The 17008-nt window shown below is 44.0% G+C and overlaps 1 protein-coding gene across 1 annotated transcript; it reads right to left on the minus strand.

The window, feature by feature from the left end:
• Window positions 1-6546: 6546 nt before the first annotated feature.
• Window positions 6547-15398, minus strand: LOC106581465 (extracellular calcium-sensing receptor). Its single transcript, XM_082966123.1, has 13 exons — window positions 15365-15398; window positions 11862-11920; window positions 11417-11649; window positions 11016-11307; window positions 10339-10581; window positions 10103-10177; window positions 9595-9910; window positions 9340-9512; window positions 8954-9184; window positions 8186-8309; window positions 7898-8091; window positions 7502-7780; window positions 6547-7380 (listed from the first exon to the last, which is right to left on the minus strand). Exons 1-13 carry the CDS (start codon window positions 15396-15398, stop codon window positions 6952-6954), a joined length of 2682 nt encoding a protein of 893 aa, XP_082822249.1. The 3' UTR covers window positions 6547-6951.
• Window positions 15399-17008: the final 1610 nt, after the last annotated feature.

The raw sequence follows: 17008 nt of genomic DNA on the forward strand, positions 1-17008 counted from the left end.
CAAGGCTATACCAAAAACATAGAAAATAAACTATAGAAATGCCACACCCTGACCAAAATAGAAGAGTTCACCTGGTCAGGGCGTGACAGGAGGATTGATCATTTGGTACAAATCCGAACTACAGAATATTTTTGACACCCTCAAAATTGTTAAATATCACATTTGGTTAAAACTGGAAAAAAGTACTTGAACTGACAGAAAAATATGTGTTCCTTTGTGCAATATATATCCAACCCTCAAAATCCCCATATTACTCAGAGGTGATCTTCCCCACCTTTGAGCAAGAGACATGCCATTTCCAGTCCCAGCGAAATGTGCTCATCTGTGGGGACACAAATGCGCACAGAGGAACACTACCTGTCTAATGACTACAAGAGGGGACAGCTTTATTACAGGCCATACTGTTTCTAAATGTCTTAATCTCAGCCAAAGAAACATTGTTCTAAATTCTCAGTGCTATCTATTAAGCTTGTTCTAAATTCTCAGTGCTATTTATTAAGCATGTTCTAAATTCTCAGTGCTATTTATTAAGCATGTTCTAAATTCTTAGTGCTTTTTATTAAGCATGATCTAAATTCTCAGTGGTATCTATTAACCATGTTCTAAATTATTAGGGATATTTAATAGGTAGCAGTGCTTGTAGGTTGTCTAATAGGTAGCAGAGCTATGTAATAGGTAGCAATGCTTGCCTCTCTTTCCACTCTTGATTGTGCACAGGTAAATGACATGTACTCCCTAAAAGACAGCAGTGCACAGCCAGTGAGCGCGCCTTATTCCCTGTATCCCACAGTGCAGACACATACTGTAGCTCTTTGGTGACTGCATGCCAGGGCACAGACCTGTCTTACTTTCCAGGTGTGTGCCCAAACAATTTGAGCTTCTACTTTTAAAAATCCACCTTTCCAGAAACAAGTCTCTAACCGGTGCCGCTTGCTATAGACCACCTTCTGCCCCCAGCTGTGCCCTGGACACCATATGTGAATTGATTGCCTCTCATCTATCTTCAAAGCTTGTGCTGTTAGGTGACCTAAATCGGGACATGCTTAACACCCCGGCAATCGTTCAATCTAAGCTTGATGCCCTCTATCTCACACAAATGATCAATGAACCAACAATAGGTACAACCCCAAATCCGTAAACACAGGCACCCTCAAAGATATCATCCTAACCAACCTGCCCTCCAAATACACCTCTGCTGTCTTCAACCAGGATCTTAGCGATCACTGCCTCATTGCCTGTGTCCATAATGGGTCTGAGGTTAAACAACCACCACTCATCACTGTCAAACGCTCCTTAAAACACTTCAGCGAGCAGGCCTTTCTAAACGACCTGGCCCGGGTATCATGAAAGGATATTGCCCTCATTCCATCAGTAGAGGATGCCTTGTTCTTTAAAAGTGCTTTCCTCACCGTCTTAAATAAGCATGCCCCATTCAAAAAATGTAGAATCATGAACAGATATAGCTCTTGGTTCACTCCAGACCTGACTGCCCTTGACCAGCACAAAAACATCCATTGTGAATAGCCCACGCGATATGCAACTTTTCAGGGAAGTTAGTAACCAACATACAAGGGCAGTTAGGAAAGCAAAGACTAGCTTTTTCAAACAGAAATTTGCATCCTTTAGCACAAACTCCCAAAATTCTGGGACACTGTAAAGTCCAATGAGATTAAGAGCACCTCCTCACAGATGCTCACTGCACTGAGGCTAGGAAACACTGTCACCACCGATAAATCCGCGATAATTGAGAATTTCAACGAACATTTTTCCACGGCCCACAGCAACTTGCCCAAGCCTCCCTCATTTATCCTTCACCCAAATCCAGATAGCTGATGTTCTGAAAGAACTGCAAAATCTGGACCCCTACAAATCAGGCGGGCTAGACAATCTGGACCCTCTCTTTCTAAAATTATCCACCAAAATTGTTGCAAACCCTATTACTAGCCTGTTCAACCTCTCTTTCGTATCGTCTGAGATCCCAAAAGATAGGAAAGCTGCTGCGGTCATCCCCCTTTTCAAAAGGGGAGACACTCTAGACCCAAACTGCTACAGACCTATATCTATCCTACCCTGTCTTTCTAAGGTCTTCGAAAGCCAAGTTAACAAACAGATCACCGACCATTTTGAATCCCACCGTACCTTCTCTGCTATGCAATCTGGTTTCAGAGCTGGTCATGGGTGCACCTCAGCCACGCTCAAGGTCCTAAACGATATCATAACCGCCATCAATAAGAGACAATACTGTGCTGCCGTATTCATCGACCTGGCCAAGGATTTCGACTCTGTCAATCACCATATTCTTATCAGCAGACTCATCAGCCTTGGTTTCTCAAATGACTGCCTCGCCTGGTTCACAACTACTTCTCAGACAGAGTTCAGTGTGTCAAATCGGAGGGCCTGTTGTCTGGACCTCTGGCAGTCTCTATGGGGGTGCCACAGGGTTCAATTCTTGGGCCGATTCTTTTCTCTGTATACATCAATGATGTCGCTCTTGCTGTTGGTTATTCTCTGATCCACCTCTACGCAGACAACACCATTCTGGATACTTCTGGCCCTTCTTTGGACATTGTGTTAACTACCCTCAAGATGAAATTCAATGACATATAACTCTCCTTCCGTGGCCTCCAACTGCACTTAAATGCAAGTAAAACTAAATGCATGCTCTTCAACCGATTGCTACCCACACCTTCCCGCCCATCCAGCATCACTACTCTGGACGGTTCTGACTTAAAATATGTGGACAACTACAAATACCTAGGTGTCTGGTTAGACAGTAAACTCTCCTTCCAGACTCACATTAAGCATCTCCTATCCAAAATTAAATCTAGAAGAGGCTTCCTATTTCGCAACAAAGCATCCTTCACTCATGCTGCCAAACTTACCCTCGTAAAACTGACTATCCTACCGATCCATGACTTAGGCGATGTCATTTACAAAATAGCCTCCAACACTCTACTCAGCAAATTGGATGCAGTCTATCACAGTGCCATCCGTTTTGTCACCAAAGCCCCATATACTACCCACCACTGCGACCTGTATGCTCTCGTTGGCTGGCCCTCGCTTCATATTCGTCGCCAAACCCACTGGCCCCAGGTCATCGATAAGCCTTTGCTAGGTAAAGCCCCGCCTTATCACAGCACACTGGTCAACATAGCAGCACCCACCCGCAGCATGCGCTCCTGCAGGTATATTTCATTGGTCACCCCCAAAGCCATTTTCTCATTCGGCCGCCTTTCCTTCCAGTTCTCTGCTGCCAATGACTCGAACGAACTGCAAAAATCACTGTCGCTGGAGACTCATATCTCCATCACTAGCTTTAAGCACCAGCTGTCAGAGCAGCTCACAGATCACTGCACCTGTACATAGCTCATTTGTAAATAGCCCATCCAACTACCTCATCCCCATACTGTTATTTATTTTTTTCTCTTCTCCATTGCACCCTAGTACCTCTACGTGCACACGCATCTTCTGCACATCTATCAGTCCAGTGTTTAATTTCCATATTGTAATTATTTCGCCACTACTGCCTATTTATAGGCCACGGAAGGAGAGTTATATGGCATTGAAGCTCGTCTGGAAGTTGGTTAACACAGTTTCCAAAGAGGGGCCAGAAGTATACAGAATGGTGTCATCTGCATAGAGGTTAACCTGTTAGGGCTAGGGGGCAGCATTTGCACGTCTGGATAAAAAAATGTACCCGATTTAATCTGGTTACTAATCCTACCCAGTAACTAGAATATGCATATACTTATTATATATGGATAGAAAACACTCTAAAGTTTCTAAAACTGTTTGAATGGTGTCTGTGAGTATAACAGAACTCATTTGGCAGGCAAAACCCTGAGACATTTTCTGACAGGAAGTGGATACCTGATGTGTTGTATTACCTTTAAACCTATCCCATTGAAAAACACAGGGGCTGAGGAATATTTTGGCACTTCCTATTGCTTCCACTAGATGTCACCAGCCTTTACAAAGTGTTTTGAGTCTTCTGGAGGGAGATCTGACCGAACAAGAGCCATGGAACGATGATGTCCCATTAGACACCTGGCGCGCGAGTTCATGTTGGGTACCCTCGTTCCAATACGTTATAAAAGAGTATGCATTCGTCCACCTTGAATATTATTCATGTTCTGGTTAAAAAAGGCCCTAATGATTTATGCTATACAACGTTTGACATGTTTGAACGAACGTAAATATATTTTTTCCCCTCGTTCATGACGAGAAGTCCGGCTGGCTTAGATCATGTGCTAACAAGACGGAGATTTTTGGACATAAATGATGAGCTTTTTTGAACAAAACTACATTCGTTATGGACCTGTGATACCTGGAAGTGACATCTGATGAAGATAATCAAAGGTAATGGATTATTTACATAGTATTTTCGATTTTAGATCTCCCCAACATGACGTCTAGTCTGTATCGCAACGCGTATTTTTCTGGGCGCAGTGCTCAGATTATTGCAAAGTGTGATTTCCCAGTAAGGTTATTTTTAAATCTGGCAAGTTGATTGCGTTCAAGAGATGTAAATCTATAATTCTTTAAATGACAATATAATATTTTACCAATGTTTTCTAATTTTAATTATTTAATTTGTGACGCTGACTTGACTGCCGGTTATTGGAGGGAAACGATTTCTTCAACATCAATGCCATAGTAAAACGCTGTTTTTGGATATAAATATGAACTTGATAGAACTAAAAATGCATGCATTGTCTAACATAATGTCCTAGGAGTGTCATCTGATGGAGATTGTAAAAGGTTAGTGCATCATTTTAGCTGGTTTTATGGTTTTGGTGACCCTGTCTTTGACTTGACAAAACATTACACACAACTCTTGTAAATGTACTGTCCTAACATACTCTAAATGTATGCTTTCGCCGTAAAACCTTTTTGAAATCGTAAAACGTGGTTAGATTAAGGAGATGTTTATCTTTCAAAGGGTGTAAAATAGTTGTATGTTTGAAAAATTTGAATTTTGACATTTATTTGGATTCAAATTTGCCGCTCTTGAAATGCACCTGCTGTTGATGGAGTGCACCACGGGTGGCACGCTAGCGTCCCACCTAGCCCATAGAGGTTAATCACCAGCAGCAAGAGCAACACCATTGATGTATACAGAGAAGAGAATCGGCCCGAGAATAAAACCCTGTGGCACACCCAGAGAGACTGCCAGAGGTCCGGATATAGGTCTATAGAAGTTTGGGTCTAGAGTGTCACCCCCTTTGAAGAGGGGGATGACTGCAGCAGCTTTCCAATCTTTGGGAATGTCAGACATTGCAAAGAAAGGAATCAATATTCACAGAAAGAAAATGCATAGCACTCATAAATGCAGTTATTGGGCCTGCAGTGCATGAGGAACCAATAAAGGACATTGGGAATGTGTCTTACTCATTGATTACTGATAAAAGTTCTGATGTCACGACTGAGAAGCAGGTGGGTGTTCTGATGAAACACCACAGCAATAAACTCTTTCAAATCATAAGCACATTTGGAGGAATAATAATCATTCCAGCTGCTGATTCACTGACCTTTACCAATGCCTTGTTCAAGTTTCTTGATGACAGGAAACTGCATCAGTCTAGCCACAGATGGCAGCACCACAATGTGAGTCAAATACAGCTCCGTCCTGGCAAAGTTTCAAGAACACAATCCGAATAAGGTCTACATTAACTGTGTTTGTCATTCGCTGCAACTATGTGCCTCCAAAGCAGTTCATGTTCTTCCACTAAATGTTGATTATATATGGTGTCACAAATACATGAATGGGTTTCCAATGCCGTCCAGTAACTCTCTAAATATGAGAACATACAGTGCATTCGGAAAGTATTCAGACCCCTTGACTTTTTCAACATTTTGTTACGTTCCAGCCTTATTCTAAAAATGACTAAATCATTTTTTTCCCTCACAAATCTACACACAATACCCCACAATGACAAAGCAAAAATAGTTTTTTAGAAATGTATGCAAATTTCTACAAAATAAAAAAACTGAAATATCACATTTACATAAGTATTCAGACCCTTTACTCAGTATTTTGTTGAAGCACCATTGGCAGCGATTACAGCCTTGAGTCTTCTTGGGTATGAAGAGGGAGTGATGGGGAGTTGAGAGATTCCCACAGTGGGTAAGCAGACAGTGGAATGTTTCTGTTTTCATTTTGGTATACGATGAGGGACACACACACACACACACACACACACACACACTCATACGCACACACACACACACACACACACACACACACACACACTCATACGCACACAGACAAACACACTCACATTCACGCACACACTGACTGGGTGACGAAGGAATCGTGTAGGGGGTCTGTAAGTTCTGTCAGACAAACTCAATACTAACTCTTCCAGCATGAGTAGACACTACGTAATCTTTATTGGTATTGTTCATATAGACGTGTTTCATTCTGACACATTATAAGAACACATACTAATATTAACAAAATAATATAGTGAAGGTATAGCAGGAAATGAATGTTTCCAAATAGAATGGACATTCCCCTGTTGAAATGAATATCAACGAGCGCTAAATCCAAATTTGAGTATGTGTAAGTTAATATTTGGACATCATGTGTTTCTTGGTGGTTTCTAATTGGACATCATGTGTTTATAGGTGGATTCTAATTGGACATCATGTGTTTCTTGGTGGTTTCTAATTGGACATCATGTGTTTCTTGGTGGTTTCTAATTGGACATCATGTGTTTCTTGGTGGTTTCTAATTGGACATCATGTGTTTCTTGATGGTTTCTAATTGGACATCATGTGTTTCTTGGTGGTTTCTAATTGGACATCGTGTTTCTTGGTGGTTTCTAATTGGACATCATGTGATTCTTGGTGGTTTCTAATTGGACATCGTGTTTCTTGGTGGTTTCTAATTGGACATCATGTGATTCTTGGTGGTTTCTAATTGGACATCATGTTTCTTGGTGGTTTCTATTTGGACATCATGTGTTTCTTGGTGTTTCTCTCTGGTCTCAGAAGGATGATGTAACACTTTGGAGCAAACAGACAGAACAGCAGCCCAAAGCTGGATGCCAGGATGGCAAAGATCTCTACAGCTACTGTGTACTTCCCAGGAGAGCTGACGTAGGCAGGGATGAAGGAGATCCACACGGCACAGAAGATCAGCATGCTGAAGGTGATGAACTTGGCCTCGTTGAAGTTGTCTGGGAGTTTCCTGGCCAGGAAGGCTAAGAGGAGACAGAGGGAGGCCAGAAGGCCGATGTAGCCCAGCACCAGAGAGAAACCGACCACAGAGCCCACCTCACACTCCAGGACCACCCTCGGCCCACGACCCTCTCTGTCCCCCCTCTCAGCAGGTCGGGGTGGAGCTAGGGCCAGCCACAGTACACAGATCAGCACCTGTGGAAGGGAACGGAGGTGGAAGGAAAACGCAAGTTACAGTTACCATAATAACAACTAATATGGTCTATGAAGGAAACAATTACATTCCAATAGAATATAGTAAAAACTAGATGTTCACCTGGATGAGTGTGCAGAGTGAGATACCCATCCTCTGCTGGGTGGGGCTGAAGTATCTCATCAGGTTCTCTCCAGGCAGAGTGGCCCTGAAGGCCACCAGCACCACCACAGTCCTGCTGAGCAGACAGGAGATGCAGAACACAAAGCTTATACCAAACAGGGTGTGTCTCAGCATGCATGTCCATGGCTTCGGCTTGCCAATGAAAACCAGTGCGCACAGGAAGCATAGCTTGAGTGACAGAAGGAGCAGGAAGCTGAGCTCAGAGTTGTTGGCTTTCACCTGGAACGAGACAGAGAAATATAAATTAGACTGACTGACGTCAGAAATCACATCCTTATATGACACAATCTCATCTCTGTCCAGTACCTCTATATATGATCATATGATTCAACTCACCAGGGCCGTGTGACGGTGGTAGAGGAAGGTGGCCAGGGCACCGGCTGTGAGTGTTGCCCCAGAAACTGAGATGACAGACAGGATGACACCCATGGTGTCGCTGTAGGAGAGGAAGTCCACCAGCTGGGGGATGCACGCCGTACGATCAGGGTTGGACCAGAACCGCTCTGGACACCTAATACACTCATCTGACCCTGATAGAGAAGGAAGAAGAATGAGGTGTCCAAATCAGGACCAGTCAGGAGTGAGGAAAAATATGAATTGGAATCAGAACCCTAGATAGACTACCTGTTGTGTTGCTGATCTCTCCCTCAGCACAGGACAGACAGTCAAAGCAGCACACAGGCTTCCCCTTCTGTACCGCATGCCTGGTACCAGGGGGACAGTCAGCACTGCATACAGACACAAGGACCTACCAGAGGGGGGAGAGGAAGAAGTTATCATTATCATCATCATTGCTATTATCATCATTATTACACAGACAGGCAGGCAGACAGACTCGCTGGCCCCTCTGGGGACTATGTCATGAATATGACCACAAAAATATCTCAAATTCAGTATCATGTTCCCCCTGAGTGGCTCAGCGTTCTAAGGCACTGCATTTCAGTGCAAGAGGCATCACTACAGTCCCTGGTTAGAGTCCAAGCTGTATCACATTTGGCTGTGATTCAGAGTGTCTTCTGGGTTTGGCTGGGGTAGGCTGTCATTGTAAATGAGAATTTGTTCTCAACTGACTTGCCTAGTTAAAAAAAGAGACCGTTCAGTGTCATGTTGACTTTCTGTCTGAGATACCATTCCCCTGTTATTTATTTGGTCTTCTTTATGTCTTTTTCTTTTCTGAATGTCTGCCTCAGGGTGATAAACTCAATAAATCTCTCTCCATCACTCACACACACACACACACACACACACACACACACACACACACACACACACACACACACACACACACACACACACACACACACACACACACACACACACACACACACACACACACACACACACACAACCACTCCTCTCTGCCTCAGTGAAACTAAACTGAACAGTTCTCACCTCCTCTCCGCTGCCCCCACCCCACACCACTTTATCAATGGCCATGTGAAACTGGTCGTCCGATCCCTCAGAGGACAGAAAATGTCCGACCTGGACAAACTCTGCCGTTCCCTCGGGGGTCACATGCCAGTTGATGATGTCATAAGAGGCAGGCGGATCTCCATTCATGTCGAAGTGGAAAGATTCCCCCACAGGAGTACTGAAGTTCACTCCCCTCAGATAATGAACAATCTCAAAGAGAAAAGGGCATTGGAACAGGATGAAGAGTTAGAACCAGTTGTGGCTTTGGTTCTTTAGAACTCAAACCTTACAAAGTGTTTTCACTGTATCCTGACTGGAAACATTAGTGTTGTTAACTTGAAAACAGATCAACATGTTGTTCTCACCTGGCTGGGCTGAAGCTTCCTGATATCAGGGCACTGTCCACCATTAAAGACTCTGTCCCCTGGTCTACAGGCCACCATATCCTGTATGGCGTAGGCGATGGCGTACACAGCCTTGTACACATTATAGCTGGCTCTCAGCTGAGACACGTCAGCATACTGGCTCTCCCCCTCACCTAGAATTGACACAATATTTAACTGAGATAACATTGGGAATCTGGACAAAAAACAGAGATTTAGGTGTAAATTCTCCCTCACGTATGACCTCTGACCCAGTACACTGTCGCCTGGACGACTGGGTCACGCTGGGGTCAACCCCCAGAGAACACCCAAACATCTCCTCCCACAATTCCCTCAGGAAAGGGTCGGACTTCTGGTAGTCCCCGTTTGGATTGAGGCGTGTTAGGAAAGGCCCCAGGCCGAGAATGTTGGCTTTCTTCAGGGCAAAACCAATTGTCCCGGCAAGAGAGGGCAGGTTTTTCGGGGTGGCAATAATAGAGTAAGTGATCCAGGCTTCTGAGGCAATCCACTGCTTATCTGTAATGTTCTGACGGACAACCTCTTCCATCAGGGCCTGGAGAATGAAATCGTTAAAAAGATCAAGATAGTCAAGCTGAAATGCGTGATTATCAATTAGGAAATTATTGTGTCTATAAACGGCATCAAGACATGGTAAGACACAAGGACACTGCTATAGCTGTGTTACAAATCATTAACAATACTCTGACCGGTAACTGCTCACCCCTGCATAACCCGTGAATCCTACAAATGCCACAACCACTCTGGCAGTAGATCCTCTGATGGTGTCCGCAATGTGCCTGATCTTTCTCTTCGATGGTAACTTGGGGGTGACCATCAGTGAGAGAGAGGGAAGAGAGTCAGAGAAAATCAGAGAGAGACTTTCTATTAGATTAGAAGAGAGGGGGAGTCACAGTGAAAGAGAGAGAGAAAGATTGAGCAATAGAGAGAGTATACTGTCAGATCATCAGAGTGAGGTCGTACCTTGGGGAGGACCTCAGAGTAAGCGACACACACCCCAGATCCCTGGAGCTCTTGGAGAAGCAGCTGAACCCCAAACCTGCCATAGTCATCATCCTCTGACACTAGCCCTACCCACACCCATCTCAGCAGACGCAGCAGCCTGGCCATGCCCCGAGCCTGGAAGGCATCGCTGGGTACCGTACGGAAGAACGAGGGGTACCTCCAGTCGTCACTCAAACATGCACAGCTGGCTAAGAAACTCACCTGAGAGAGAACAGAGTGAGAGAGAGAGAGAGAGAGAGAGAGAGAGAGAGAGAGAGAGAGAGAGAGAGAGAGAGAGAGAGAGAGCAGACAGACAGACAGACAGACAGACAGACAGACAGACAGACAGACAGACAGACAGACAGACAGACAGACAGACAGACAGACAGACAGACAGACAGACAGACAGACAGACAGACAGACAGACAGACAGACAGACAGACAGACAGACAGAGAAAGAGAGAGAAAGAGAGAGAAAGAGAGAGAAAGAGAGAGAGAGAGAGAGAGAGAGATTCAAGGATAATTATAATTATCAGAGACAGAGAGCAGAGTAGAAGGAAAGTAAACGTTAGAGAGAGAAATCTAGATAGAGAATGAAATGTAATGTGAAAAGAGTCATCATCTCATCCCAGCCTGTAATCTAACCCCTGCCTCACCATGGGTAAATCAAACGGCCTGAGGGTTTGTGCCACCACGATGGAAGCTGAGGAGTGGGCATCCCCTATAATGACGGGAACCTCGGGGGTTGTGCCACACTCTGTGCCCACCACGGAGGCCTCCTTGCCGGTCACCATGGCTAGGGCTGCCTCCAGGGTGGTGCCATCTGACCGGCATGTGTCAGAAGCCAGGAACCCCAGGGTGAGGTTAGGCAGGAGGGCTGGGTCACGGTTAATCTCCTCCACTGCAAAGATCATAGTCTGGAGCCAGCGGTAAGCACGCTGGTTGAAACTGACAGACGGAAGAAAGGAAGAAACAGAGCGATAGGAGGTAATTGAATACACAATAGCTTCAAGTGAAAACACAATGACAAAAAGCTGTTATCACACAAGCTGCATACATTGTACAGGTAGAATTTCCCTTAATGCTCCTGAACTCCTGCTCTGGCAGAGGGGCTTCCACATGGATGGGGAACAGGCCCCCAATGACCACATCTCCTGCCCGATAAACACTGCCGGAGACGGGCTTAGCTACCAGCCGACAAGCCCCCTCTCCACCTCCATCCAGACCCCAGACACACCCAGGGACATGGAGACAGTAGAGCAGCCACAGCCAGCCACACAGGCACATCACCTGGAGAGAGACAAGGCCGAGGACTGGGAGAGTTCCGTCACCTGTTGGAGAGAGACCAAACCAAGACCTTCCAGACAGAACACTCTGTAGACAGAATGATATTAACAAAAAGTGCCATCAGTGAAGATATACACCATACACCACAGCCACTTGTAAGCAGATGTGAAAAAACAGCGATTGACACACAAAACCTTGTTCTACCTCTGCCCTACCTGGCAGACAGATAGACAGGCAGAGTTGAGAGGATGAGTGTCTGTCAGTCTGGCATCTCCTGCAGAGTGTGAGAGTGAAAGAGGGAGAGGAAGAGGAGAGAAGGGGAGCTGCTGATATAGGGAGAAATGAGCCCCCGGCTAAAAAACAAGCACACAGCCAGGGAGGGAGGAAGGGGCAGGAGGGGGTTAATTGGGACTTGTTATTGGAGGATAACTTGGGGAGCAGGTAATTGGGGGTAATTGCTGAGAAAGCCTGTGAGGGTGATGTTATTGAAGGTAATGTGTAGTACAGGAGATACAGTATCTGTTCTTCAACAACATCTGATGGACCCATTCAGACAGATATTACATCATTCTTTACTATAAATTATTTTAATACAGTTTTTCTCAATTGCTAAAACACTAAAGCCCATTGGCTGAACAAAGTTCTCAGTTGCCTGGACTCATTTAGCTAATTATGCAGTCTGTTGTCAATACCATAAACCATTTCACATGGTAAAACACAATTTGCAGATCTCACTTAGACTTTTCAGCAAAACTCTAAACACGTTCTCATTCTCAAAACACATTCTGCACTCTAATGCACATGTCATCCATACTGGTAAACACAAGTGGCAACAATCAAATACAAATAGAGAACACATGTCATTGATTGAACACAACTACTCAAAATGGATTTAACCTGTTTCAAATGATGCGACACAACCAATATAAGCCAGTTCAGAGAGCAAACAGGTTGTTGAAGGTGGGAAGGAGAAAGTCTGAGAATGGATAGAAGAAACAATGTGAGAGGACGTATGCGTATGCGAGGTGGGCGACGATGAGGAAGAGGAGGAGGAGGGCAAGAAAGAGGAAGAGGAGGACGAAGAGGAAGAGGAAGACAAAGAGTGGAAATATCTGATGAAATTCGAGCAACAGTTATAGACCATGTTCTTGTCCATGACAATGAGGGAAGCAGGACTTTTGAGCCGATTTGACCCAATTTGAGCCGATTTTCTGTGTCCACCATAGTAAGGACATTCAGAGAAGAGAACAGGTACAGTATACTACTGTATTTTTGTAATTGCAAATTTACTGTACTACACTATATGCAGCTGTTTCAGTAGACATTTGTAAAGTTAATCACTGTATGTATTGTACTGCATGAATATGTTTTGTAACTGTACAACTACTTTTTGTAGAATTGCATGGCTGCCACATGCAGGTGGAAGGACAGCAATATTCACTCGGGAGCAAGAGGCCGTTATAGTTGGCATGGTCCTTCAAGATAATGCAATACGACTCAGAGAAATCCAGGAACGAGTGATACAAGACAACACACACTTCCAGGGAATCGACAGTGGGAGCATTTCCACAATTGACCGTGTCCTCCATCGTAACAGGATGCGAATGAAACAAGTATACAGAGTACCTTTTGAGCGCAACTCACCAAGGATGAAAGAACTGCGAGCTCAGTATGTGCAAGTAAGTGTACATTCAGAAACATTTATTGTAATCCAGATTGTCTACAGTACTAACACATACTATGTGAATGACATTACTCTTCAGTACATACAATGTATGTGAATCAGAAGTGCATATAGTAGGCCTAATTGTACTCTACAGTATAGCACTGTCTCTGTACGACTTACAAAATCCTACATACAGTATATTGTAATTCTACACAGACAATATTTGACTTGGAATCCTTGGACAGACTCCATAAGTTCATCTTTGTCGATGAAGCAGGCTTCAATCTAACAAAGAGGAGAAGGAGAGGCCGAAACATGATTGGACAACGGGCCATTGTAGAAGTCCCTGGTCAACGAGGTGGCAATGTCACAATCTGTGCTGCTATCAGCAACCATGGTGTTCTACATCACCATGTTACACTCGGGCCATATAACACCCAGCACCTTCTAACATTTATTGCCAACCTAAGAGATATTTTATTTGAGCAGCAGGTTCAAGAGCAGCAGGGTCAAGAGCTAAATGAGAATCCCATTCCCACCTATGTGATAGTGTGGGACAATGTCAGTTTCCACCGAGCTGCTCAGGTAAGGGAATGGTTTAACATCAATGGGCAGTTTATGAACTTGTACCTCCCTCCATACTCGCCTTTCCTGAATCCGATTGAGGAGTTTTTCTCCTCTTGGAGATGGAAAGTGTATGATAGACAACCCTACACCAGAGTAAATCTGCTGCAAGCCATGTATTTAGCGTGTGGTGATATAGGTGAGGAATCATGTCAGGGCTGGATACGGCACACAAGAGGCTTCTTCCCCCGTTGCATCAGGAGGCACAATATTGCTTGTGATGTCGACGAAGTGCTCTGGCCTGACCCAGCCCAAAGACAAGAAGAAGCACATTGATCACATGTTTACTCCTTTGATTTTTGTCCCTTATAGTATTGTATACTGTAGTACAGTGCATTGTAGTCTGTATACTGTACAATGGACAAATTGTATGGCCCTGAACATTGTGCTTTCCATTTATTAACAGTACTGACTGCTTAATAGATTTTGACTGGTTGCGGGTTCATATCAACAAAGAACAAGAATTACAGTATCACAGAGACAAAGGACAAGTTTGTGAGATGCAGGGTACAGTAATGTAAAAATAGGGGTACAAGGAGGAGGAAGAACAAAAAACAAAAGAGCAAAGCAGAGTAGTAATTTCTGATCAATTTTGAGCTACTATGGTAGAACATGTTTTCGTTCATCAAAAGACAATGATGGAAAAATATGAATCTTTTTTTAGATTAAAAATGTACTTCTCCCTGAGAATTGTATGTTTTGAACAATGTGTTTTCTATTTTTCGGTGTATTGTTTACTGACTGCTTGAGAGTGTATATCATTTTGATCACTTTGTTTACGATTTGAGAGCAGTGTTTGATTTTGAACACAGGTAAAACTGTTTTGAGGCGAATGTTTCATTTTGCGAGAGGAGTCAGAGGTTATGTAAATAGTGCTTGAAAATGAGGTTTTGTGTTTAATGTTTTCAGGAAATGGAGCAAGGTTTCAGAAATTGTGTTTTAGCAATTGAGAAAAACTGTAATTGTGGCTAAATGGATTAGGGAGATGGGTAGAGAGTGAGAGAGAGAAAGTGAGAGATAGACAGAGAGAGCGTGAGAGAGAGAGAGAGAGAGACAGAGACAGAGAGAGCGAGAGAGAGAGAGAGAGAGAGAGAGAGAGAGAGGGAGAGGAGAGGAGAGGAGAGAGAGATGAATAGAGAGAGAGAAGAGAGAGACGGATAGAGAGAGAGAGATATATATATATATATATATATATATATATATATATATAGAGAGAGAGAGAGAGAGAGAGAGAGAAGTCATGCAGAAGACTTTATAACTTTCTGGTTGTCAAAAGTGAGATTAACATGACTAAATTAGCAATAAATGTATAAGTAATCAAATTGTACAACTGAAGATCAACACAGGAGGAAAAGACTGACAGAGTGAGTTGAAAGACCAATCTTAATCGTGCTAGCTAGCCAAATTAAAATATGTTAGCTAGCTTACCATCTAACTCCAACTGTTTACTGATGGTAACCATAGCAACACCAGTAGCATCAGAGACTGAGAGACTTTCCCCCCTTTTTTTAAATTTCCAGCAGAAATCAAATCAGAGTGTCACATCCTGACCATGGAAAGCTTATATTTTCTATGGTAGAGTAGGTCAGGGCTTTGACAGGGGGTTTTGTCTAGTTTATATTTTCTATGTTGTGTGGTTCTAGTTTCTGTTTTTCTATGTTGTTTTTTGGGGGGAAGATATCCAATTAGAGGCAGCTGGTCATCGTTGTCTCTAATTGGGGATCATATTTAGTAGTTGTTTTTTCCACCTGAGACTCTGAACGTGACACAGAGAAGGGAAAAATCAATTTTAAACACAGAATTCTGAGGGAGAACCCGGATACTTTCTTTGCCGACTGCTAACACAACAGGACTGTTACAAACCTGTTACTTTACACAGACCACACTACTGCCTGGCATACAGCTGTAACCAGGCATGTCAGCTATACCACGAAGAAAGGCATCTACAAGGGAAGGCAAAACCACATTTTTGAGGACAGCGAGAAGGACCAGGAAAACACGTTTCTGATGGTAAACATGTACCAGAACGGCACTGTCATGGTCCAGGGCAGTGACGCTGCACTCAGCTCTTTTGTGCAGGACTTCCCCACCCTAAGGAAATAGCGGAATCCAAAAAAGACAAGGACAGCCCCCCGAGCTCTCTCCTCAGGCACGCAAACAGCACGCGCACGAGCCCAGGCCCAGACCTACACCCACACAACAGGTCTATCCTGTCCCAGCCTGACTTTGACACACCAGGCCACATTATTATTCACACCGGCACCAACAACCTGTGAGAGGGGCAGGAGAGAGTAGGCAGCCTGGTCAACAGTGTAACAGAGAGGGCCTCTGATTGGTTCCCCCAACTCCCACATCACCATCTCCACTCTACTGCCCCGCAAATACTTTAATCCCTTTAATCTCATTGAGTGAGATTAAACAGCTCCTTTAATACTTCTACACTAAACTGCATTAGACTGCACTAAACACGCACACACACATGGACACAAGCACACACAAACACACACACACACACCTGTCATGACGTTGCCCTCTCTCTGGGAACAGGGAGCACAGTTGACCCCCTCCCCCTTGCACCATCCCCCTACCTACCTCTCACTACCAAGGCCCTGGGAAGGCGGTCGTAAAATTCTAAAGGAGAATGTCCTGCCGCATGGCCCATTTGAGACAGAGAGGGGTTTCATAGAGAGACAAAGGAAATTCTTCCAACTCACAGAATTGGGGAACCGAACAACATTTATGTTCTGGAGAAGGTATAAAAGATCGGTGAAGAATCCAGCTACGAACTGGTCCGCTTGGTACAATTTTGTGATACTCATTGGAGACAATAGTACCATATTACCATACTAAGGTTTATATAATAGCCTCAGCCATGGGACTTGCATCTAAATGGTTGTATACAATGATTTAATAAGATTAAAGCTATTTGGAATATGTTGAGAGGCTATGTACTGATGTTAATGTGATAGAATTGTATTTCTGTTCAAAGCTTAACTCCGTCATCGGCACGCCCCCAGGGACACAGACAAGACCTGGCGTCATGAGACAGCCTTTTTCTGTCATTCCGAATAA

This window comes from Salmo salar, chromosome 20 (assembly GCF_965601325.2).
Source record: "Salmo salar chromosome 20, fSalSal1, whole genome shotgun sequence".
Classification (NCBI taxonomy): Eukaryota; Metazoa; Chordata; class Actinopteri; order Salmoniformes; family Salmonidae; genus Salmo; species Salmo salar.